Source organism: Typopeltis vanoorti, chromosome 20 (assembly GCF_054136105.1).
Source record: "Typopeltis vanoorti isolate ZY-2024b chromosome 20, IOZ_Tvanoo_1.0, whole genome shotgun sequence".
Taxonomy (NCBI): Eukaryota; Metazoa; Arthropoda; class Arachnida; order Uropygi; family Thelyphonidae; genus Typopeltis; species Typopeltis vanoorti.
Window position 1 is genome coordinate 65,865,638 of NC_143568.1, and position 25,245 is coordinate 65,890,882.

Genomic DNA, 25,245 nt, shown 5'->3' on the forward strand with positions numbered 1-25,245 from the left:
GCAAGTCAAGCAATATAATTTTAACTTTTCTTTGTGTTAACTTGAGCAACTATATTTTAAAAATCACTGGTAGGGTTAAAACTAGATAACACCAATCAAAAGAATAGTTTGTTACCATGGCTAGTGTGCTATAATGAAGTTTCTTTAAAATATCAGTATTCTCTCTCTCACAGCTTTATATAGCAAGCAAATTTACTATAAATAGTTGAAAGTTTATTTTTCACTTGGTTAGAATATAATAAATTTAGTTTAATCCTTTATCCAAGTGTGAGCAAACAAAGTTTGCGCCTGAAAGTATATTCAGGACTGGGGTAAGGTGGTGCAACACTAAGGCGACTCCTTGCAAGGGTGGAGCAAGCTACTATCACTCCTATCTCAGTATCTCCCTTAATGCAAAACACATCTCCTTGCGGATATGTCTAATGTTATGCATTAAGGGACATCACTTCCCTTAATGCATAACATTAGACGTATCCGCAAGGAGATGTGTTTTGCATTAAGGGAGATACTGAGATAGGAGTGATAGTAGCTTGCTCCACCTTTGCAAGGAGTCGCCTAGTGTTGCACCACCTTACCCCAGTCCTGAATATACTTTCAGGCGCAAACTTTTTGCTCACACTTGGATAAAGGATTAAACTAAATTTATTATATTCTAGCAAAGTGAAAAATAAACTTTCAACATCTTTCTCCAAATCCAGAGTAATTTATTAAAAAGGTGGCACACCATTTGCCAACTCCTATAGGCAGGGATGACCTTGCTAACGCTTCTGGCTGGTATCTCCACTTGGGCCTGGCTCCCACCGAAGAGACCTCAATAAAGGTCGAAACTAGTCTGGGTAATGGCCCTTCCCTTAATGCATAACATTAGACATATCCGCAAGGAGATGTGTTTTGCATTATGGGAGATACTGAGATAGGAGTGATAGTAGCTTGCTCCACCTTTGCAAGGAGTTGCCCTGGTGTTGCACCACCTTACTCCAGTCCTGAATATACTTTCAGGCACAAACTTTGTTTGCTCACATTTGGATAAAGGAATAAACTAAATTTATTATTTACTATAAATAGTGTTTGCTCTGAGTGTAAATTAACCAATACATTTTCATCCAGCCTTTAAGGAATGAAAAGATGAGTGATTTTATATTCCTTTCCTTCTTGTGGTGCACCTGGATAATTAAGCAGAGTATCAAATTCCAGATGACTGGAGCAGAGCTCTCATAGTACCCATCAAGAAAAATGGAAACACGACAGAATGTGAGAATTAGAGCTCTTTCTCTAATGAGTGTTCCTGGTAAGATTTATGCAAGTATACTTGATAAACAGCTAAGAAAAATTGTGCAAAGGAAGTTTAGTGAAGAACAAGCTGGGTTCAGACAAATAGAGGATGTCAGGATCAGATTTTCACTTGAAGACAAATAGTTGAGAAATCATGGGAATATAACAAGGATTTGTATTTAAGTTTTGTTGATCTGGAAAAGGCGCATAACAAGGTGCCAAGAGCTCTTCAAAATGCTACAATTATATGGTGTAAATAAGGCATTATATCAAGCAATACATGGTCTCTATTTAGGCTGGAAGTCAGCAGTTAGAACTGAAGGAGGTACAGGGAGATGGTTTGAAGTAAAATGAAGTGTGCAACAAGGGTGCACATTATCTTTACTGTTATTCATTATTCATATGGTTCACATTATGAAGGAAAGTGGTATTAAATCTGATATCAAAATTGGTGATGTTAATCTCAGCTCTTTACTTTATGCAGATGTTATACTTCTGAATAAATCCAGTACAAGTCTGAGATTCCCTGATTAAACTGAATAACTGTTGTAATAGGTTTGGTATGAAAATCAGCAATAAAAAGACAATGAAAATAGACAGAAATATTGATAACATCAACTGTATCCTGAATGGTGAACCTATCAAATGAGAAAAACATTTCAGCTATTTAGGCCCAATATTTAGTGATGATAGTAAATTAAATATGGAAATAGATGACAGAATTAGTAAAGCTGGTATAGTAGGAAGTCAACTGAATAAATTTATATGAAATAAGAAAGAAATTAGTCAAAACACTAACTTAGCTGTATAGAAGACAGTGTTTAAACCAATTTTAACTTATGGATCTGAGAGCTGGGCTAGAAATAAAACACTTGATCAACGACTGGAGTGAACAGATGGCATCAATGGCAGTAAAAAAAATAAATAAATAAATAAATCATCTAACGCCTTTTTATTCCCGTATGCGGGGAGTAGGCAAGGCCATTTAGCCCTATCTAACTTTTGGAGACTGAGTGGGCAGTTCAATCTCCACTGGTACCAATCAGAGATAGATGGCCCAAGGCTATCACTAATTAAGCGGTACACAGTGAAGAGAGACGGCTCAAATGTGCTACCATCTCGTGGTCCCGAACCCTAACACAATATATTTAATGTCTGAAATAATGTGGGTTCTACGGTCGATTTTCTTGAGTTTACGGGACGAAAAACCCGCTTGCCCGTGCCAGAGATCGACTAACTCGGGAACCGGTCAAAAAAAGGCTTAGAAAAATTTCCTTTTTTTTTTTTCATATGATACTGCCATTGATTAAAATTTTAATCAATGGCAGTATCATATGAAAAATGGTGATATGAGGAAAGAACTTTCCATTGTTAGCATTCAGGAATGTGTTAGTAGAGCTAATCTTAGGTGGTATGGTCACTTAAACAATGAGAGAGGAAAGATTAGCAATACAGGTGTTCTTTGCAAGGTTGGCAAGAAAAAGACCCAGAGGAAGACCAAGATGTAAATGGATTGATACAGTAAAAAGCACCTTAAAAGACAGGCATAAGATCTGAAAATATGGAGTCCTGACAGAATAACAGATTAATTTGGGGGAAAATTATTGATCAGGAGTTAGTAATGATGTAAGTTTTTCATGAGGTACTATCAAAATTATCCTGTACATCCCCTGAGGATACCGATCAGGAATTTTTTGAGATTCAATATATCATGTAATATTTTTGGTGCATAATATATTCAGTATATCTGGTAGCGATGCAACATGATGTATTTTAGTCCAAGCTCTATCACATACAGCACAGCTATAAGCATGGTACACTAGTGAGATTTGTTTGGATATAGTGATGTCTGGAAAGATGGCAGAAGATCCTATTAGGATCTTCTGCCATCTTTCAATTTTGAGCCATCCATGCACACAGATACAAAATCAGAGTATTCAGTTCTATGAGCTTCAAAGAGTTGGTGGTGGTAGACAATGGGAGGGGTGAAAATTCTGGTAAACTGCTGAAAGAAAAGTTACATGCTGGCATGTATAATTGCCACAGCGGAAGTGTGTTTTGTGCATCCAAGTCTACTGCAATCTCTAGAGCATGTAGGATTTATGCTAAAGGGTTTTATGGCTGTCTACTGAGTGTTGTAAAGATTCTCCCATTATGGATGAAAAATAGTTGGCTATGTAGGGCAGTCTGACAGGGATTCTATTTTTGTTGCATATAACAGAGACGGCTGTTGGTGCGAAAGTGACAAATGTGGTTTATTTGCCTGAACATACAGACTAGAAACAGGTGACATGTGGAATGTGCCAGTTGCAATTCTGATGGCTTGATGGTAAATAGGGTCTAGCTGCTGCAGTGTACTTTCTCTTGAAGAAGCATAGACTTAGGACCCATAATCAAGTTTTGATCTTATCAATGCCCTATACTAATGAAGCAAAGAACATCTGTCAGCACCCTAATGGATGGAAGATAGTTACAAGACACGTGCCATAAAGTAATGATCATTGTACACACTGGCATATGTGAAGGAGGAAATTGAGTTTGCTGTCAAATATGTCACCAAAATTTTTTGCTTCTGGTGCAACTGCAATTAATGAATGCCCTAGTCAGAGTTCTGGGTCAGGATGAAGACTACACCTGTGGCAAAAGTACACACAAACTGTCTTCAGCTGTGAAAATCAACCCATTTCAAATGCCCATTTTCAGAGATAGTCATTGGCTTGCTGCAGTTGTCTTTCTGTGACCATCATATCACGAGTGAGAGAAGATGGTGAAGTCATCCAAGAGATTGTTGCTTACTCTTGGAGGAAGTTGTTCCATTATCGAGTTGACCTTGATTGCAAAAAAGCATAGCATTTAAAATGTAACAATACGAGACTCCCTCCTCTTGATTATAGGGTTGGGAGAGGCCAGTTCCCATTTGGACTTTGAAGATTCAGTTAAATAAGAAGTTTTTGACCAAAATGATGCAAGTCTTTCAACATTCCAAATCTCCAAGCTGTGTCATATTCTTGATGTACATGTAAGTTTCTGTGGTTAAGCAGTTCTGTGGGAAGTTTTCGGTATTGAGACCACATTATAATATAAATAAGGAGTTTATTAAAAATTAACAATTAAAACCTGACAAGTTTCATACATCGTAAGACTTACATCATCAGGGGTATGGGTACATGAAAGTTTACACAACAAAAGCCTATTAACAATTAATTACACAGATGTTTTTGATAACTTCACAACTGTTAAATATAATTGATAAATCAGAATAAAAATTATAATTTCATTACTGTATGCATGTTAGAATATTGCTAGTTGTTGCTATCATGTTCTGTGGTATCAAGCATGCTATATCCTAGGTCAGTGGCAGTTAAATTTTTGATGAAAGCAGACTATACTTGATGTAAAATTAAGGCTTAATTTTTATTGCATTGTGTATCCTAAGCATTTGAGGCTTTTTTAAATTTTCTTGTAAAACAGTTATTATCAATATATGACATATTTGTTTGTTGCCAGAGTACTTGATTGGCAATAGTGGCTGTGTGGAATGCCGGGCCTGATCTATGCTCTCTTCTTTTTTTGACGTCTTTTACGTGTTCAGATATGCAGATCTCTCCCGACCTTCCTGTCTGGCTTACATAACAAATGCCACAAGAGCAATGAATCTCATAGATGCCTGGTTTTTTCATAGGGTGATGTGGAGGTTTAGTTTTACATTGTACTTGTGGAGCAATATAGCCACTTTGTCTGTCACATTCTTGATGTAAAGAAGTTGCAGGAGATGTATTAATAATTTTTTTTTATCGTCTTGAGTTCAAAACTATTAAGTGTGAGGTTCTGTTTCAGATAGCACAGTTCTTCATTCTTTTTAATTGACGTGCTTGATATATATTGTATGCCCTGTCTCATAATTTTAACTATGCCTATCTTTTGTAATGGATGGTGGTGTGAAGTGGCATTTAAAAATCTTCCTGTTGTGATAGGTTTTCTGTATACGGAGAAGGTTAACCTTTTTTCTTCTTTGTTTACTTCAACAAGGATATCAAGGAAAGGTAATATTTTGTGCTGTTCTATTTCAAGAATGAATTTTATATTGGGATGTAAGTTCTTCAGATAATCTTTGAGAGCGATCAGCTCATCCATCGTTCGCAACCAAATACGAAAATATCATCAACGTAACGTAACCAAATTTTTGGTTTCTTCAGATACATTTTTAATGCATTAGTTTCGAAATTTCCCATAAACAGGTTGGCTAAGACTGGAGAAAGGGGAGGGGGCATAGCAATTCCTTTGTTTTGTTCCCAATATTTGTCTTGAAATATGAAAAAAGTGTTTCCCATGCAGTGCTTGAATAGTCCTACAGTGTCTGGTGGGAAAAGATTTATAAGTAGATCCACTGTGTCATTTCTGGGTACATTTCTTATTTATATTATAATGTAGTCTCAATACCGAAAACTTCCCACAGTGTCATATCAAAGAAGACTTTTTTCATATCAAAGAAGACTGATACTAGATGCCCATATTTTAGGAAGGTATCTCTAACAGATGCCTCCAGACTAGATAGATGATCAAAAGTAAAATGTTATTTTCAGAAGTCAGACTGTGTCACAAAAAGCTTCTTTCCAGAAACTGTAAAAGACAAGTAAATGATATTTTCCAGAATCTTGCACAAGTAGCTGGTCAGAGCATTTGCACAGTAGTAATTTATTGATTTTAGATCTTTCGATGGTGCAGGAAAGACAATAATAATTGCTTTTTGCCAGATATCTGGAAATATCTCACAGAAAATTCTGTGGATCACTTCAAAGAAAATTAAATGGGAGGAAACTTCCACATCAACTTTAAGGAATGCAAAGAATTGACTGGGGTTTCTGGCCTGATGTCCAAACTTACATTCATGTGGTGCATTCCATTAGTAGGTATATATTAGTTACTGAATGACCGAGGATAGACTGGTAATTTGGGACATAGCCGACCAAACTCTACTCTCTGTTGGCTTAAACCAAAAATACATACGAGGCTGATTCCAAAAGTTTCTGGCCTGCCATACAAATTTGCACCAATTTTAAAACACTGTGTGTGACAGCACCATCTATGGGGAGGTTAGTGTACCGGTTTCACCTCTCCACTGCATCATTCAGTTAGAGGCACTCATTTGACTAACATGTGGCATGCTAAGTGGCAGCAATGTTAAAAACTGAGTACCATGCTGTGATTAAGTTTTTCACCAAAGAAGAGCTTTTTCCAAGTTCTATCAAACAATGATTGAATCATGTTTATGGGGAAGCTTCTCCTTCATATTCCACAATGAAGGAATGGACTAAACAGTTTCATCTAGGAAGAGAATAAAGATGATCCTCGTGATGGTCGGCCTGTGGAAGTGATAACTGAGGAAAATGTCTCTCTTGTTGAGGAGGAACTGCTCAATGACAGACGGCTAAAGCTCAAAGAAATCTCAGCAAGGTTGAAACTTTCTATAACAACCATCTTTCGCATCATTCACAAGATGAAGGTCAGTGCAAGGTAGGTGCCCAGACTTCTCTCTTCAATTCAGAAGGAGCATCGTGTGACCTGTTCTCACAAGTTTTTAGAGCTTTGCCAAGGGAATCTGAGAGAAGCGCTGGAATCCATTGCCACTGGGGATGAAACCATGTTAAGCCTTTGTTAAGATTCTCTTTCCAAAAGGGAATACATGGAGTGGCACAAACTAGGCAAAGCACTGCTGAAAAAAGCCAAGGTCACTCAATCCGTCGAGAAGATCATGGCAACAGTATGTTGGGATTGCCAGGGAATTCTCTTGATTGACTTCAAGGAAAGGAGTGTCACTGTGAATGCAGAATATTATGCTTCATTCCTGCACAAACTGTGCGACACCAAAAAGGAGAAGAGACTAGGAATGCTGGGTCATGGCGGTCACCTGCTTCCCGACAATGCTCAAATCCATATGGCTATTGTTACAAAGGATGCAGTGAAGGGCTGTGGCTTCCAGGAGATTGAACACTCATCCTACAGCTCATATATCTAGCACCCAGTGACTACTACCTCTTCTTGAAACCGAAGAAAGACCTTCAAGAAAGAAAATTTGACAGTGAGGTGAAAGATGCAGTTTTAGGCCATTTTGAAGACAAAAGTACAGACTATGCTTTCAAAGGCATAGAAATGTTAATTCAAAGATGTGAAAAGTGTTTTGAAGGGAGATTATGTTGAAAAGTGACACAATTGTTTTCTTTTTATCACCTCTAAAAGTTGCTCAGGCCAGAAACTTATGGAACCACACTCATATGATGATACAAGATATGGGACTGCTGAATTTCTGCTTAGTGGACACAAGATATTTAAGAAGCATTCTTGGACAAGAAGAAAGCTTAGTAAAAGTTCAAATAAGTGCAAATAAGTTGGCAAATGCCCTAAAAGAATATAGAAAGAAATGTAAGAGAGCTAAGTTGTATAAAAGTAGCTAAACAAAAGTCATGGGAAGATTTTGATAAGAATATAGAAAATAAATATCAAGAAGGTGGCAAAACGTTCTGGAGGCTATTTAAAAAGTTTAGAAATGCAGAAAAGAGTACTGTAAAAGAATCAAAGATGGTAAGGGTGGCATGAAAACTGAAGATAAGGATATCCTAGATGTCTGGAGTAATTATTTTGAAAGACTGTTAAACCAAACAAGCAGTGACAGAATAGCAGTAAAAAAATTTCAAGAGGGATGCAAACAGGAGTACATATCGATATTAAAATAAAGTGCCAAAAAGCTTCACACTTCAGCACTGCAAAATTTATAAAAATCAAGTGGATATTAAATCCAGCATTATTTCAAAGCCAAAATACAGAAACTATAAAAGTTTTGTATGAAATTTGACCAGAGGAGCTTACAGGAATACATTTGCCGATACACGCGCTACGGCTCCTCGTAAACACTGGCAAGTATATTCCTGTAAGTTCTCTGGTCAAATTTCATATGAAACTTTCATAGTTTCTGTATTCGGCTTTGAAATAATGCTGGATTTAATATCCACTTGATTTTTATAAATTTTGCATCGCCAAAGTGGAGCCTTTTGGCTCTTTATTTTATAAAATACTGTTACGCACCAACCGAGAGTTCGCTTACAAAATATACACCTCTCCAATGTTTCAAGTTCCTTAGTACTGAGAGTTTTTGCTCTCTTAAGGTTTCTATCTGGTCTCTGACAAAAATCAACCAGTTTGAAACAGCTGTCAGGCCAGTGAAACTTTAATCAAAATGGACCAATAGGAGGAGAATATATGGACGCTGTCATAGCAGGCATGTCTCCTATAAGGTCCAGCTAGGGTAACTTGTAAACACTGGCAAGTGTATTCCCGTAAGCTCTCTGGTCAAATTTCATTAGAAACTTTTATAGTTTTTGTATATGGCCTTTGAAGTACATATTAATAGTTGAGATAGGAAAAAAGCCATCAAAAACATGAAGTGTGGAAGTGCAGCTGGAGTAGATGATATTTGACTTGAAATGCTTAAATATGAAGGTTTAAAAGTTTTGCAGTGGGTATACTGCATAATTTAGAGGGCCTAATCACAAGGTCAAATTCCAGATGATTGGAGTATAGTTCTCATAGTCCCTATCTATAAAAAAAAATTGAATAAAGCTGAACATGAGAATTACAGAGTAATTTCTCCATTAAGTGTTCCAGGTAAGATTTATGCAAGCATATGTGAAAAGAGGCTGGGAGAAATTGGTGAAGAATAAGCTAGATTCAGGCCAAACAGAGGTTTTCAAGATCAAATTTTCACTTGAAAACAAAGAGTTGAGAAATCTTGGGAATATAACAAGGATTTGTACTTAAGTTCTGTAGATCTGGAAATGGCATACGAATATAAAGAAATACTGTTTTTCAAAACATTACAATTATATGGAGTAAATGGAACATTATACAGAGCAATACAGTCTATATTAAGTTGTAAGTCAGCAATTAGAATTGAAGAAAATACAGGATGACGGTTTGATGTAAAATCAGGGATATGACAAGGATGCACATGGATCACATTATGAGAAAAAGTGGCATTAAACTTGATATTATAATCAGAGATATCAAACTCAGCTCTTTGCTTTATGTAGATGAACTCCTAAAAACTATCCTGCACAACTATGTGCAGGATAGTTTTTAGGAGTCTCCAGGATTCTCTGACTAAAGTGAAAAACAGCTGTAACAAATTTGGCATGAAAATTAGCAATAAAAGGACCAAAACTATGAAAATAGCTAACAATTATAGAGAGCTTCAGCTGAAATGTAATGTAGAACCCAAAGAACAAGTAAAATATTAAGTTATTTAGACACAATTTTTAGTGAAGATAGCAAATTAATAGACAACAGAATATGCAAAGTTGGTATAACTGGGAATCAGATAAATAAAAATGTATGGAATATGGAAGAAAATAATCAAAACAACAAATTAGTAGCTTACAAGACAGTGTTTCAACCAGTGTTATTTATGGATCTGAGAGGTGGGTTAGAAATAAAGTACCTAGTTAAAATAACTAGAGACCACAGATAATAGTTCTGATAAAAATTAGAGAGCGAACAGATGGCAGCAATGACATGATCCTATTAAAAATAAAGATATTAGAAAGGAACTTGACATTGTTAGTATTCAAGAAGGTGTCATCAGAGCTAATCTAAGGTGGTATGGCCACTTAAATAGAAGATTGAAAGGTTAGCAAAATAGGTGTTTGAGGCCAAGTTGGCAGGAAAAACGACTCACAGGAAGACTAAGGTCTAGGTACATTAATTTAGTCAGAACTGCCTTAGACACACAAAATGTTTGATATGACAATATTGGAGTCTGACAAGTAATAGACCAATTTAGAGGAACATTGTTGATAAGTGATTAATAAGAATGTAAACATAATCATGTACTGCTGTCATAGGCCTGAACACTCCTCAAGGTACATATCAGAAAATTTATGATGATGGCAAGAAAATTCTGTTAAAAAGTTCTGTTATGGTAATCGCTGGATCAGCAACTGTGCAACCATTGTGTTCAAGGAGGGAAGGTGAGAGAGAGAGAGATGGTGAATGGTATGTCTGCCCTTTGTTATCCAAATTTTGTACTAGACTTCTTTAGCATTGGGTGTTCTTATGCAATGTGATCATCATTCAAATGAACGGTACAAAAGGCATGCCAGGCAAGTGACAACCATGGTGAGGAAAGTGAAGTTGGTCTAGCTGAACAAGTTAAAGAAATCCAAGGGGATTTTTTTTCACTATACGGTGAGTAAAAGGTAGAAAAGTCTGAATTTGATGGAAATCACTAAGTTAAGTAATCATTTTGGTAAAATATACTATCCTGACAGAATCATTTGTTCTGTGCAAACTGAGATGGATCGAGATGAATTAGAAGAGGTAGATGTGTTAAGAATATTGTAAGAGGAGTTGGATGGGAATGTTGTAGTGGGTTTGGATGAGATATCAACATATGTGTTAAAGGAATGTGCTAGAGAAAGAGCTATGCTCCTAACCTGATTGTTTAATTTGAGTGTCAACACGAAAATGATTCCTGATGAGTGGAAGGAGAATGAGATAATTCCATCATACAAGGGAGGAGCTAGAAATTATACAGCTAATTATAGGCAAATCTGTATCTCTGGATGGTTAAGATATTAGAGAAGCTAGTTAGGAATCCCATCCAGAGGTGAGTAGATTATTTTTATAGAAGACAGCATGGTTTTATGAAAGGTAAGTCTTATTTTACCAATGTACTCACATTTTATAATACAGTTACAGTGGAGTTGGATAAGGGGAATGAATACACTTCGATTCTTTTAGATTTTACTAATACATTTAACAGAATTCCACAAACTCAGAAAGGTGGGTGTGTAAAATAGGCCTATGGCATGGATTAAAACATGGTTATCTGAGTATTAAAGGATAATATATAGAGGTGCTGATTCTGAGAGAATGAGGGTGATCAGTGGGGTAACACAGGGTTCTGTGCTTGGATCCTTATTTAACTTGTAAATTAATGACATGGAGGATGATCTGGAAGGAATTGAACTAACTGAATTAATTCAATACTAGAGACCACAGGTATAAGAATTCTGAGAAAAACTAAAATATTAAGTATTAGAATTAAAACGATGGCAGAATCAATAAAAATGAAGATGTTAGAAAGGTGTTAGAAAGATATTCTTGAATAATATTATTGTTCAAGAATGTGTGACAGATGAGGAGAGCTAAATAGGTGTTTGATGCAAGGATAGCAGTAAAAAAACTGAAAAAAGACCCAAGGAAGACCAAACTTAGGTGGAATGATTAATAAATCTGCCTTATAAGATTTAAGAAATAACAAATTTGGAAGAAAACTATTCATGGGAAGCTAGAAATAATATAAATTTAATCCTGTGCATCCCCCAACAACAGGAAATGACAATATTAAGACATGCAATGTCCTACGCAGTACAGATGAACTTCAGAATGTAATTACCCCTGGACAAAGGCATATAACAGCAATATCACCAAATATAGAGTGAAGAACCTGGGTGTGATCAATGCGATCTGCATGATGTTGCACAGATAGCAGCCTGGAGTTGAGAATGATAGCACAGCAATCTTTCTCAGTTTCCAGGTGTTATCTACAAGAGAGAAATAGAAAAATTTAAAGTTATGAAATAATGAGACCAAAATTTCCATAAATTTAAGAGATAAAATGTAAGTTTTATGAAGAAGTGCACAGACATACAATCTTTTAATGACAATTGATATATGTTAATGTGTTTAAGGTACTTCTTACAGAAATTTGGTTTCAATTGATGAAGTAAGGGAAAACAACTGCAGAAAAAAACGAAATTAACATATGTGCTTTTGTTTGAATATTCTCTCAACTACTGAAAGGTAGGACTGATTTATTTTTTCAGTTAAATTATTATTTATTTATTTATTTATTTTTGTTGTTGAAGGTGGAGTGGATAAGTAATCAACTCTGAACTGAGAATTTAGTACAAGGATATATTATTAATTTTATTTTTTACATATTCCATAAGCTGAGCTGTAGAGACCAAACATGGAACTTTTTCAAGCCACTTCAGGCCTCCGGTAAGTGGGGCATTGGTCTCAGATCAGGTGATGAAATTCATCTTCTGCCTAGAAACAAACACACATATCCATGTTCACAGCAGGAGGATTCCAATCCACAACCTGCTGGTTGGAAAGCAGATACAATAAATACTAGGCCAACCAGACTGGCAGACCAATATAATTGCTGCTCTGCTTAATCTACTTAAGTAACTTCAAAGTCACCTGGACAGCAGTTAATGTATTACTATAATGTTATATCTTGGTCTATACATTTGTCATTATGAGTTTTCTTAATTTTTAGTTCAGTCAAATGCACCTTAATCCTTTTTCTTTGTATGTGCAGTTTAAAATGAGAGAAAGCATGTGAGAGTGACTTAATATTTTTAATTCACAATATAATGACTTGTCTTTATATGTTCATTAAATAAGCAATATATATATAATTATCATCAATAATATGTAATTCATTAAAGTGTTTTTAGATATACTTGGAGTAATTATCAGCTAATAATAGTTCAAGATACAGTTTCTTGAATTGAGTTAAATAAGTCTGGGATCAGTAATAGCATTTCAATAGGAAACGAACCTGGTTAGCATGTTAGCAATTGAAATAGATGATTGTATGCAAAAAAAAAAAAAAAAAAAAAAAAAAAAAAAAAAATCACTGGGTACATTTGATTGAAGGTGGGGGGGGGGGGGTAAATGGAGGTTTTAAAGATGTGCAAAAGCACAACAAACTTGAACTGGGTAGAATCTCAGCAATGTGTTAAAAATAAATAAATAAACGATAGACTTAAGTAGAGATAAGAAATCTATTGTTCCACTTTTTAATGATTTCTTTCAACAGCATCAAGAATAATGATTTTTAATATTAAGCTGGCACAAAAAAGGTCATAAGACCTATAAGAACAGTGCAGTATGTGAGCAATCTGTTCACATACTGCACAGATGTAGCTGTTCACATACTGCAGTATGTGAACAGATTGTTAAATAGAAAGAAGAAGGAATTCAGAATTTAATGTGTATGAATGCCAACTAATGGCTGTTCACATGATTAAAAAAAAGTGAAGGAATAATAGCAGCTAGTTTGGTGGAGCAATGCTGAAGAAAGCACTTTAAAAAAGGGGACATAATACAGAAACAGAATGTCTATGAGAAAATGATGAGAGGGAGTTGAGGCAGCACCCATTAAGCAGATTGCCCTCCTCTGCATACAATCTCAAATTCCTGAAGTTCTGGGTTCACCACCTCAAACGTGAGAGTAGAATGTGCACGGATCTGGTTGCCTGGGTATTGGGAAATTGTAAAGAGAGTGCTGAAGATTTTCACACTAAATTAAGACTCCAAATAAACAAATATTATTCAAGAAAAAATAAGTTTCAAAATAAGAATGAAAAATTGGAGATTTAGTGGAGGACTAAAGAAAACATCAATTGATTCAGCCAGAGAAGCATGTAAATGAAGTTGTATGCAAGGATGAAAAAATCAGAACTCCATGGTGAACTCAGGATTAAAAGGACAGTCTAGGAAAAGAATACAGTGTATCAAAGTTCATAGCTGGTAAGTCAGCATTTATTCTGGGAGAATACAGAGAAAAATGTAAGGAAGTTAAACAATATAAAAGGCGACATGAAAACTGAAGACATTCTAGATGACAGGAGTAATTACTTTGAAAGATTTCTAAATGAAATATGAATGATAGAACAATGGTAGAAAATATTAAAAAAAGGAATATGTGGAGTGCATATCAATACATCATGCAGAAAAGTCGTCAAAAACCTGAATGCAGAAAGGTAGTTGGAAAAGATGTTATTCAACCAGAACACTTAAACACAGAGGCATAAAAGTTTTACAGTGACTGTCCTGCATAATGCAGAATGACTAGCCATAGGGATGAATTCCAGATAATTGGAGTAGAGTTCTCATAATACCCATCCATAAAAAGGGAAATAAAACTGAATGTGAAGAATACAGTGGAATTTCCTTACTGAGTGTTCTGGGTAGATTTATGCGATCATACTTGAGAAAAGGCTAAAAACTACTGTGGAAGGAAAATTTTTAAAAGAACAAGCTACATTCAAGCCAATAGAGGTGTCTTGATCAGATTTTCACTTTGCAAGAAATACATGAGAAATCATGGGAATAAAACCAGGATATGTATTTGAGATTTATAGATCTGGAAAAGGCATATGATAAGCTACCAAGAGGAAAGCTATTAAAGACACAATTATATGATGTAAATGGAACATATTCGACTCGGCTCGGCTCTTGACTTTATGTAGATGATGTTATAGTCTTAAAGAAATCTGGTGCATTCTGCAGGATTCCATAAACTGAATAACTGCTGTAATACATTTGGTATGAAGATCAGCAATATAAAATAAAGACACTGACAATAGGTAAGAACATTGAAAACATCATAACTTTCCAAGAAATTATATTCTTGTTTAATCCTTTACCCGAATATATATATATAAAAAACAGAATTCATGCATGAACTATCTTCACCACTAGGCTATTTGTATATAGAGGTTGTTGACTTCACATCAATTGCATCAGTATCCCACAATGCAAAACGCACTTACTTTTGGATGTGTAAGTTGCTGTGCATTACAGAAAACCCAGACCAGTCTGACCTTAACAAAAAATTTTTAAAAATACAGTAATAATAATAATAATAATAAACACCGTTAATCGCAAACTTACACGCAAACTTTGTTTACTCACACCCAGGTAAAAGATTAACAAAGAATATAATTTCTTGGTAAATATAATTTACTTTAACAAAGTGAAAAATTTTCTATACCTATTTCTGATCACAGTATTTTAACATGGTAATACACCTTTTTGCTATTTGTATATGGATTTGTGATTTCTGCATAGCAATATGCATGCCCAAAGGGAAGTGTGCTTTGCATTATGGGTTATTGAAACAACCGGATGTGAAGTCAAAAGCCTCTATGTTCAAGTAGGTTTTATTTCACATGCTTACATTTGAGTAAAGGATTAAACAAGAATATAATTTCTCAGCATGTATATTTACTTCATAATTAAGCGAAAAAGCATTCTACAACTGAAAACACCAACTGCATCTTGAATTGAAAACTTACAGAACAAGTGAAACATTTCATCTAAATATGCATAATTTTTAGTCAACATAACAATGCAATATAGAAATAGACAACAGAATTAGCAAATCTGGTATGATAGGAAGTCATACCATATGAAAAAGGAGAAATTAATCAAAACATTAAACTTGCTACATACAAGAAAATGTTCAAACCAATTATAGGATCTGAGAGCTGGGTTAGAAACAAAATACTTTGATTGGGAGTTAAATCAAAGAGAATCATTAAAACTGAGGATATCAGGAAGGAGTTAATATTGATAACATTAAGGAATATGTGAGCAAGACTAATCTAAGGTGGTATGATCACTTAAGCAAAATGAGAAAGGAAAAATTAGCAGAATGGATTTTTTTTGTCAGAAGTAAAACATGCCCCAACAGAAGACCTAAATCTAAGTGAGCTAATACAATAACAAATGTCTTATCAAACATGTTTGATAACACAAATTTATAAGATTTTGTTTTTGATGCAAGAAGTAGAGTTTTGTCAAATAACAGATTAATTCAGAGGAAAACTGTTGATAATAAGTCATTAAAGACAAACTTTCCATGTAGTATTATCCTAATGTCTTTTATGTCCCAAGGGTACATTATCAGGAATTTGATTATGATGAATAAATTAAGGACTATAGCATGGAGTTTGGGATATAAATGGAAACTAGAAGACATAATAAAAGCATTTAAGTTGTTCAAGATTAGTATTGAACAAACATGACAACCACTATTCAATATATGGATGGCAAAAATTGAATCAGAGGTTTCATTGCCCTCTCTAAAAGTTGAATAATGAATAAGGGAATGTAAGAGAGTTTTTTTTTTTTAATATTAGGGCGTAAGCCTGTGACACTTGGGTAAAGTGTCGGCAAACAAATTAATTTATTAAACTAAACTTATTATAGTCTAACCAAGTGGAAAATAAACTTCCAACAGTTTATTTTTTGTTAACGTAAACCACATCCACAAAAAAGGCTGTAAGGTTTATAGTACATTTGTAATGGCACAGTAGGTTGGTAAAGAATCAGATAGTCCAGAAACCCTGCTCTAGAAACAAACAGTGCTCACTCTGAGGTCTTCAATAAGCAGGGTGTGATCTCACACTGGGCAATGAAATTCATCTCCCATCTAAAGACATTCACAAAGCTTTTATCATATCCACAGTGGGATTCCAATGCACATCCTACTGGTCGGAAAGCTGATCTACTTTCCAACCAACTTAACCAGTTGGGCAACTATGCTGGGGATTAATAGTTTTAACAACACAAGAATTAAATTATTTATAAAATAAAAATAAAGTTTTCATATATCAATGCTAAATGAGTTACTACTAAATATAGTACCTTACTGAGGATGATTTCTGGAGCCAAATATTCTGGAGTACCACATAGGGTCCATGTCCTTCCTTTCACACGTTTTGCAAAACCAAAGTCTGTTACCTATGAAAGAAAAAAAAAAACAATATTTCAACTTAAGAGTACAATTAACTGATTCTGGAAATGTTGTGGGCCTTGTTTCATCACTGATTACAATACTTGAATTAACAAAATACTTCTTTGTATTTTGTAAATAAATAATGGTACTGTATTATATATTCTGTGCAAGATTCTCTTGTATACTGATAAGTAGTGTATAAGTTTATTAATATACAATATGTGCATGCTGGCTTCATTATTTTCCTGTGCAACTTAAAAGATACAGGTAACTCCCGTATAACATGGTCGTTAGGTTCCTAAAAAATACCGTGTTATGAAAATCCATGTTATACAAAACAAAGAACTAGTACAAAAAACAGGGTTAGGTTCCAAAAGTTAAAAAACCTATACTATTTTCTTTTTATAACTAAGAGAAATGTATGTTTATTAAAACAATAATTGATCAAAAATATTATATATTAATATTATTACATAATGTTACATAATTACATAATGTTTTCTTCATCATCACTACTAAGCACCATGAGATCTTAATAAATTACGTTGTATGGAGCTAAGCACTTGTGAAGTTCTCTCTTAAATTTTGTGCTTCTTTCAGTGGAAGGATCTTCATTTAGAAAATATAACTCCAACTGTTCATTATTTTCCTGTGCAACTTAAAAGATACAGGTAACTCCCGTATAACATGGTCGTTAGGTTCCTAAAAAATACCGTGTTATGAAAATCCATGTTATACAAAACAAAGAACTAGTACAAAAAACAGGGTTAGGTTCCAAAAGTTAAAAAACCTATACTATTTTCTTTTTATAACTAAGAGAAATGTATGTTTATTAAAACAATAATTGATCAAAAATATTATATATTAATATTATTACATAATGTTACATAATTACATAATGTTTTCTTCATCATCACTACTAAGCACCATGAGATCTTAATAAATTACGTTGTATGGAGCTAAGCACTTGTGAAGTTCTCTCTTAAATTTTGTGCTTCTTTCAGTGGAAGGATCTTCATTTAGAAAATATAACTCCAACTGTTCAGCTAAGTGTAGGCCTTTCTTTATGCTTTTTTTAGGGTAAAATGTTTAACTTCATCGTTTCCATCTGCTATCGTCCTCTGAATTAATTTGGTTTATCTCAGATGCAATTTCCACCAAATTTGCTTCATCAGTCTCCTCTTCCACCAATAATTCTTGAATATCTTCAACATTCATATCGTCTAAACCTTCCCCTCCTAGTGACTTAGCAAGTTCTATTATTGCATCCATCCTGTTTTCTGCTGGCTTGATTAGATTTTCGCTTTGAACTGACTCTGGCCATATATTTTTCCAACAGGCATTTAACGTTGTCGGTTTTATTTCTTTGATGGATGAAGTTATGAGATTAATACAGTCCAAAATTGTAAAAAGTTTCCATGACTTCAATAGATTCATCATCCACTTTATTTAAAACCCATTGCAATGATGTCCTGATGTAATTAGTTTTAAATGTAGTTATAATTCCCTGGGCATTTTTGTGTTGTATATCCACCCTGTTCAATAATTTTTTGCAATTCCTTTGGATAAGTTTTGGCAAATTCATTATCAGCTGATGCACTTTCCCTTTGTATTTTTATGTTTTGTAATGAAAAGCGTTTTCTGAAATGGCTGAACCAACCATGCTAGCAACAAAGTCGGGGTTAATAGCAGATTCTCCATTTTCCTTTAAGTACAGTAGTTGTAAATTTTTAAAGCTTTATGTTTAATAACATTGATGTCAAGTGGGATCCGTTTTTTTTTTTTTTTTAGCAGTTATCAATCCAAATACTAAGAGCTTTTTCCATTTTTTCAAGTGTTGGTGCTCAGGGACAAGCTGTCATATTTGCAGAGATAGAACAACCTGCAGCAATGGAAGCTCTAATTTTCTGTATGGTTTGGATTGTTACTTCATTTAAATCCAAGGTTTTTGAAACATGACACTTTCCCCCCCTTTTCAAGATGATCCAAAACCTGTATTTTTAATTCTAGCGAGATGAAATGTCTTTTAAGAGGTACTTTTTTTTACTTCCGGCAGATATTATTCAGGGCTACAAATTAATTCAAAAAAATAAAAAATTAACACTTCTTTAAAACAGGTTCAATAATACATTCAAAGAATAGTATAAAGAAGAAAACAGTGAAAGTCTTAAACTATGTTTAATACTCCACGAACAAAATGAATTTAAAATTCTAATAAATTATACAATTCTGTATGCAAATCTGACATGACATACATGTTCGAATGAGATGGTGCTTGCTCTTAAAAGCTCTCATCATGTCCCATGTTGTACAGGGATTTCCCCAATTCTCGAACTGTGTTGTAGGAATGCCGTGTTATATGGGGTTTACCTGTACTGTTGTTACGTTGTCGTTTTTCACCTATAATTCACCTCTATTGTTCTCCTTTGTGCCTCCTGAGATATAATTTCTAAACTGACCTTCTAGGGCTGTTTCCTGTTTTGAGCAATGACAAAATTTATTTGTTTATGCTGCGCCAGTCAGAGCTCTAAGATAGAAATTCTAATCCAGAAAAACCTTCCCAGAAATCAAGTAATACTTTATCTAGTTTAAGTAGGTAAGTAAAATTCAGAGTTCTCAGTATACAGTCATGGCCTTGACAATCTTAAATTTCCCCTTTTCCCCTCTAAGCATAGGTTCGACCTTTTCGTGAGTGGTAAAATTCAATCTCTTACTCAGACAAACTCAGGTATACATGGGAAAGCATATTTATTAATTATCTAAGAACTTTACAATTTGAACAACACATATATTCAAATCTAATCAAGATCAATACTAAGTTACAAGTAAAGCAAGGCAATGGTAATCAAACAGGCAAGTTATTTATACACACTCATGATTCATCTAAATCACAAACATGGCTCTCGATATCAAACTAGATTACTGCTGCTAACGGCCCATACACATTAACTTGGGTTTAGACAATTTATGAACGTAGACTACCAGTCCAATTTAATCAACATAACACAGGAAACTGACTCTAAAATCTCACTATCTTCTTTTCTAATTTCTGTCCATTTTACACATTCGTCACTAATAGATAATTCATAAAATGAAGATTTGTACGTTACCACCTTGTTAGACGATTTCTCGATCCTTCCGTCTGTTCTTTGTTATGGATTGTCCCTCTGTACGGTGATCTTCCGCCATGTGGAGTCACATGCTCGTCCCGAATTTGCCCCTTGTTTCTTCTGGGCTTACGAACTTTTTGTGTCACTGCTTTTAACACACTTTACCTTCAAAGGGAATCCTTTGCTGCTTTCTCATCGGTTAGAACCAGACTGATGGCAAAACTCGAAACACTGCCATCATCTCATGCTAAACTTCTTCGATTCGCGCCACTCAACAGAAACTCATTGCCGCTATGCCATCGTCAGACATCTCATCAGGACCCGCTTCAGAACTACAAGCCAGAAACTCACGTGGAGGGCACACGCGACCAGGGAACACCACAGGAACCAAAACCAGAAATGTAAAAGGAGCCAAAAGAAAGAGTCTCAAGCCATGTGAATTCGTTTTTAAACTCTTCTATAGTGCCCTCTTCCATACTCCAAGCTTGTCTACGACGCTTTCCTATTTGCTGTCACCGAACGATGTCACCTCCTCACTGAACGAGGATCGCTCTCTTCGGGGAACGCAAATTTCGAACGCCTTCCACGAATGCCTACTCATCATTTGTTACATCATCTTTGGTGGTCAAACTGCAACCTTTGAACTTTCGTTCGCACGACAATACGCGATTTTATACTTGGCATAGCTTAATATTGATGTTTTTGAAAGTTTAAGATTTCCATCAATTTTAGACAGAACTTTAAACATAGTACAATCTAATACTTATTTCCTTCTTCAATTTCATTTTAATTTAGGATTCAATTTCTTCCTTTATATTTTAATTCCCTTCTTAAGCAAAGTTAACATCTGCATTTTCACATATTATGTCTGTTTTGCCAAGAGTACAAGTGTGCTTTTGCTTGATATTGTTGTTCTTGTTAAATCTTGAATGGTGCAACAAATTTTATTGATTAAATTTTCGAGATCAATTTTGCAGAGGTTTCCAAACATACAGAAATTAAAAATTATATAATAAAATGAATTTTTATACTTCTACTGTTAAAATGCATAATTTAATATACATTGGAGTATATGTAAAACAGAAAGTAAGGGATTAACCCAGATTATAGCAATGATGAAGTAAAGACAAAAATTCGCAAGGTCTTGCAAATATACAAATATGCACCCAAGAGCGAATGGAGCCAAAGTGACATCATTGTGCTGGCGGGTAATCCTGAAAACTACACCTGGAGAACAAAGGATTAGCAATGATATAAAAGTGGACTAAGATGGTCTCTCTCTTGGTTTTTTTTTTTTTTTTTTCATCTCCAGATTTTGGTTCCAGGTATGTGACCCCTGGTGGTGTGTGTGTGGGGGGATTGGAGAGACCATATCTCGATGAATTTCCTGTGGATGTAAGGACGTGTTATGAGCGTGGTTACCTGTTAGACATCGCGGTGACTTCGGCAGTTCCATTTAAGTTCCTGATGGAAAATCAACTTAAGCTTTTCAGGAAAACTTCTACAGCAGAACCGCCAAGATCGTCCAGGCAACAGCCAGTAGTACCCAGGAAGAAGATACAACATCAAGCTAAACTAGCTGAGGTTTGTTCAAGTTGTTTGAACTGTTTTTGTAAATATCAGTGCAAGAAAGCACAATTTTGTCAATGTCTTAAAAGCTTACATCCGAGAATTGTACGTGTGCTTACAGGACGTTTTTAGTATTTAATTAGTTAATAAGTAGCGGTAGAGAAAGGGAAGACCAATGTTAGCCTATATATGTAGTGAACGAAGTTTAGCTAGGTAATATAAGAAGCGGCTACATGTCTAATTTAGATAACTAAGTGACAGGGTTAATTAAGTGTTGAGTGTAAAAAGTTTAGTTGCATATTTTGCCTACTGTGCATGTAAAAGGGCTTAGAGAGATAATGTCTCTTATTTGTTTGTGCATTGTACTATTTTACTAGGTTAAAATAAAATGTTTTGTTTGTGTAACTATCTTGCCTGATCTATTGCCAATGCACTGTCTCCAAAAAATTAACGAAACTGCAAGCTTATTTAATTAAAACCCACCACATCTAGCTATAAGAGATTGTGTATGTTAGATTTGAACTTGCATATGTTCCATACTTAAATTGTCAAGCTATATATAAATAATTTAGAATGGCTCAGTCATTAAACAAATCAATTTTTCTAAATTGCATAGTTTGAGAGTTGGTACCCTGTTTATCATGGATAGACTAATAACAAAGGTCATCTACTAACAGTGGGAACATAAAGATTTTAGGGGATTAAGAAAGAGAGGGGTCTATATTAAGCAGATTACGGTTTTATATGAGTAAAGTAGAAGAATTAAGTTAGGCCTAAAGTGCATGTGCCAAGGAATACCAAAGGCACAGTTGATAGTAATATAAAGTTCATGATAGAATATTACAAATGGCACAATCGATGAACACATCTTAAATATTCTACAACATAATAATTAAAGAATATTTTACAGTATGACACAATGATTATGAAATATTGTTTGTTATGTATTAAAATGTGTAATGTACTGCACACACAAAGTAAATATTATTTATTTACTAATTTTATGCATTTATGTTCCTAAAAACATCTACAGCAGTGATCAATTCCTTCAATCAAGATTGCACCAAGGCAGCATTCAAAAGTGCTTAATCATGAAACCAACTATAGCATTTTCAGTTTTGAATAAATAGGTAAATGTACACAGTACATTCACCCTGTACCGAAGCAAACGATGATGATTCTTGATAAGTCTTGTGACTCCATGGGGATCACAAAAATAATAATAAAATAAAAATAGTGAACAGAAATCTAGCAGAAAGAATATGACCTATGTTTATGGAACAGACTGAAAATAATAAAACAGACAAATGGACAAAATAGTCAAACAAAAAATCCCACAATCATCTATAACAGACGAACGAGTTTAATTAGCTCTTTATATGGATGTTCTCTTAAATAAATCCAATACATGTCTTCAGGATTCCTTAACTAAATTGAATAACTGCTATAACATGGCATGAAAATCAGCAATAAAAAAAAGCAAAAATATGAAAACAGGTAAGAACATGGAAAATATCAACTGTAATCTGAATGGAGAATCCTATAGTACATGTTTGTTTCGGCTATTTAGGTACAATTATTTTTGAAGATTGCAAATTAAATATGTAATCAGACAACAGAATAATAAGTAAAGCAAGTATGACAGCGAGTAACCATATTTTCCGGTGTATAAGACGGACCTAAGAAATTTAATACAATTTTCTGGGAAAAAACCTAAACTTTAAAGTATGATTTTAAAAAAAAATGGATAAAATAACAGGTAATTTTTAAAGTAAACTGACCTTTCAGAAACCTGCAAAACCCATGTCACTGTCATCTGACTCTTCTCTATCATCATTAATTTCTTCTCTTTCTTCTTCCTCTTGTTCTTCTTCATTATCATCATATAAGAAATGATCTTCACTTCCATCAAGGGCATTGCTAATTCCATATTTCAACAAAGATTTAACAATAGTTTGTTCATTCATTTTTGACCAAAATGTCTTAACCCACTCGCACACTTGAGAGCTTGATGATATTTTCATGTTAGCTGATGTACACCGGCATTCATCATCCACTTGTTCCACTCTTCCCTCATAAAGACTTTAAAGGGTTTGTTTAAAGATACATCAAGTGGCTGCAGTTGTGATGTAAGTCCTCCTGGTATGACAACCAATTCAGTATTGCACTCTTGGAATTTTTGTTTGATTGAATCCTTCAGATGAGCCCGGAACTGATCAAATACAAGAAGAGCTTTCTTCTTTAGTGGTGTGCCATTCTTTCTTTTTCATACTTTATCTATCCACACTTTCATGCCACTTTCATCCATCCAACCTTTTTCATGCACATGTACAATCAGTCCTGTTGGTATTTTTTCTGTAGGCAGAGTCTTCCACTTAAAAATTATCATTGGCGACAGCTTCGTACCATCAGCACAACATGCAAGAACTACAGTGTAGTGTGTTTTTTCGTGTCCACTGGTTTTGATTGTAATGCTTTTCTCACCTTTCTCAGCTACAGTTCTATTTGAGGGAACATCAAAGGTTAGGAGCATTTCATCCATATTGGCTATCTGTCCCATTTCAAAATTGTAATTTTTTTGATGTTGAATCACATATTTATGAAAAGAAATAATTTTGTTTTCATATTCTTTTGGCATTTTTTGACTGATTTTTGTTTTTGTACGCATACAAAGTCCACTGCGTTTCATGAAACGGTAACACCATGACGCACCACCTTTAAAATCTTCAATGTTACGCTCACAGGCTACTTTGACTGCATGTGTACGAATCATTTTTGTTGAAATGGCAATGTCATTTTGACGATTTTCTTGCACCCATTTCAAAACTTCGGTCTCTAGTTCTGGCCACTTCGCAATTTTTCCACATTCTGCGTGCTTTTCATTACGCAAATTGTACAAAATCTCCTTCTGACCACACGAAGTTCTAATAATTTTTTCTGTAGGCAGAGGTCCAAAATGTCTTTCAGTTTCCCTATTCCAGTGTTCTTCCGCATATTTTACAACCTGCAATTTGTAACTTGAAGTATATGAATGTCGCCTGTTTTTTTCCATCACTAAAATCTACGGGGAAATATCAAACTGAACACTAAATATCTCAACACGTCAACTCAATACTGATAACATCGGTAACTGATTACTCGGATAAGATATTATGAAACTTCAATAGGGACTCCCCGTTCTTAGCCAATGACACGCTAGAAGTCACGTGAAGGTCACACATCAATTTGATTGCACTATTAACCACCTACAAAGATCTTAGAACATAAAAGGGAGTGCGTATGACTTTGAAAAGAGGACACAATCTTTACCTTCATTATATAAGACGCACCCCATTTTTAAGATGAATTTTTAAGGTAAAAAAAGTGCGTCTTATACACCGGAAAATACGGTAACTGAATAAATTTATATGGAATAAGAGAGAAAATCAAAATTCTACAAACCCATTTTAACTTATGGATCTGAGAGCTGGTTTAAAAATTAAAACACTTGATGAAAGAATGGAGTCAAAAGGTATGAGTTCTGAGAAAGAACTTCTTATAGTGAACAGATGGTATCAATGGCAGAATTATTAAAAATGAAGAAATTAGGAAGGAACGTGACATTGTTAGTATTCCGGAATGTGTGAAGAGAGCTAATCTTATGCAGCATGGTCATATAAACAGAATGGGAGAGGAAAAGTTAGCAAAGCAGGCTCTGAT

The 25,245-nt window shown here is 34.7% G+C and overlaps 1 protein-coding gene across 6 annotated transcripts in view; it reads right to left on the reverse strand.

Moving 5' to 3' along the window:
• Pka-C1 (Protein kinase, cAMP-dependent, catalytic subunit 1) overlaps positions 1–25,245 on the reverse strand; it is a 545,341-nt gene that overhangs the window by 87,843 nt on the left and 432,253 nt on the right. For all 6 annotated transcript variants that reach the window (XM_090410256.1, XM_090410257.1, XM_090410255.1 and 3 more), the window contains one exon: positions 16,777–16,872. In XM_090410256.1, the coding sequence (XP_090266382.1) occupies positions 16,777–16,872 (96 nt within the window). The remainder of the gene's footprint in view (positions 1–16,776; positions 16,873–25,245) is intronic.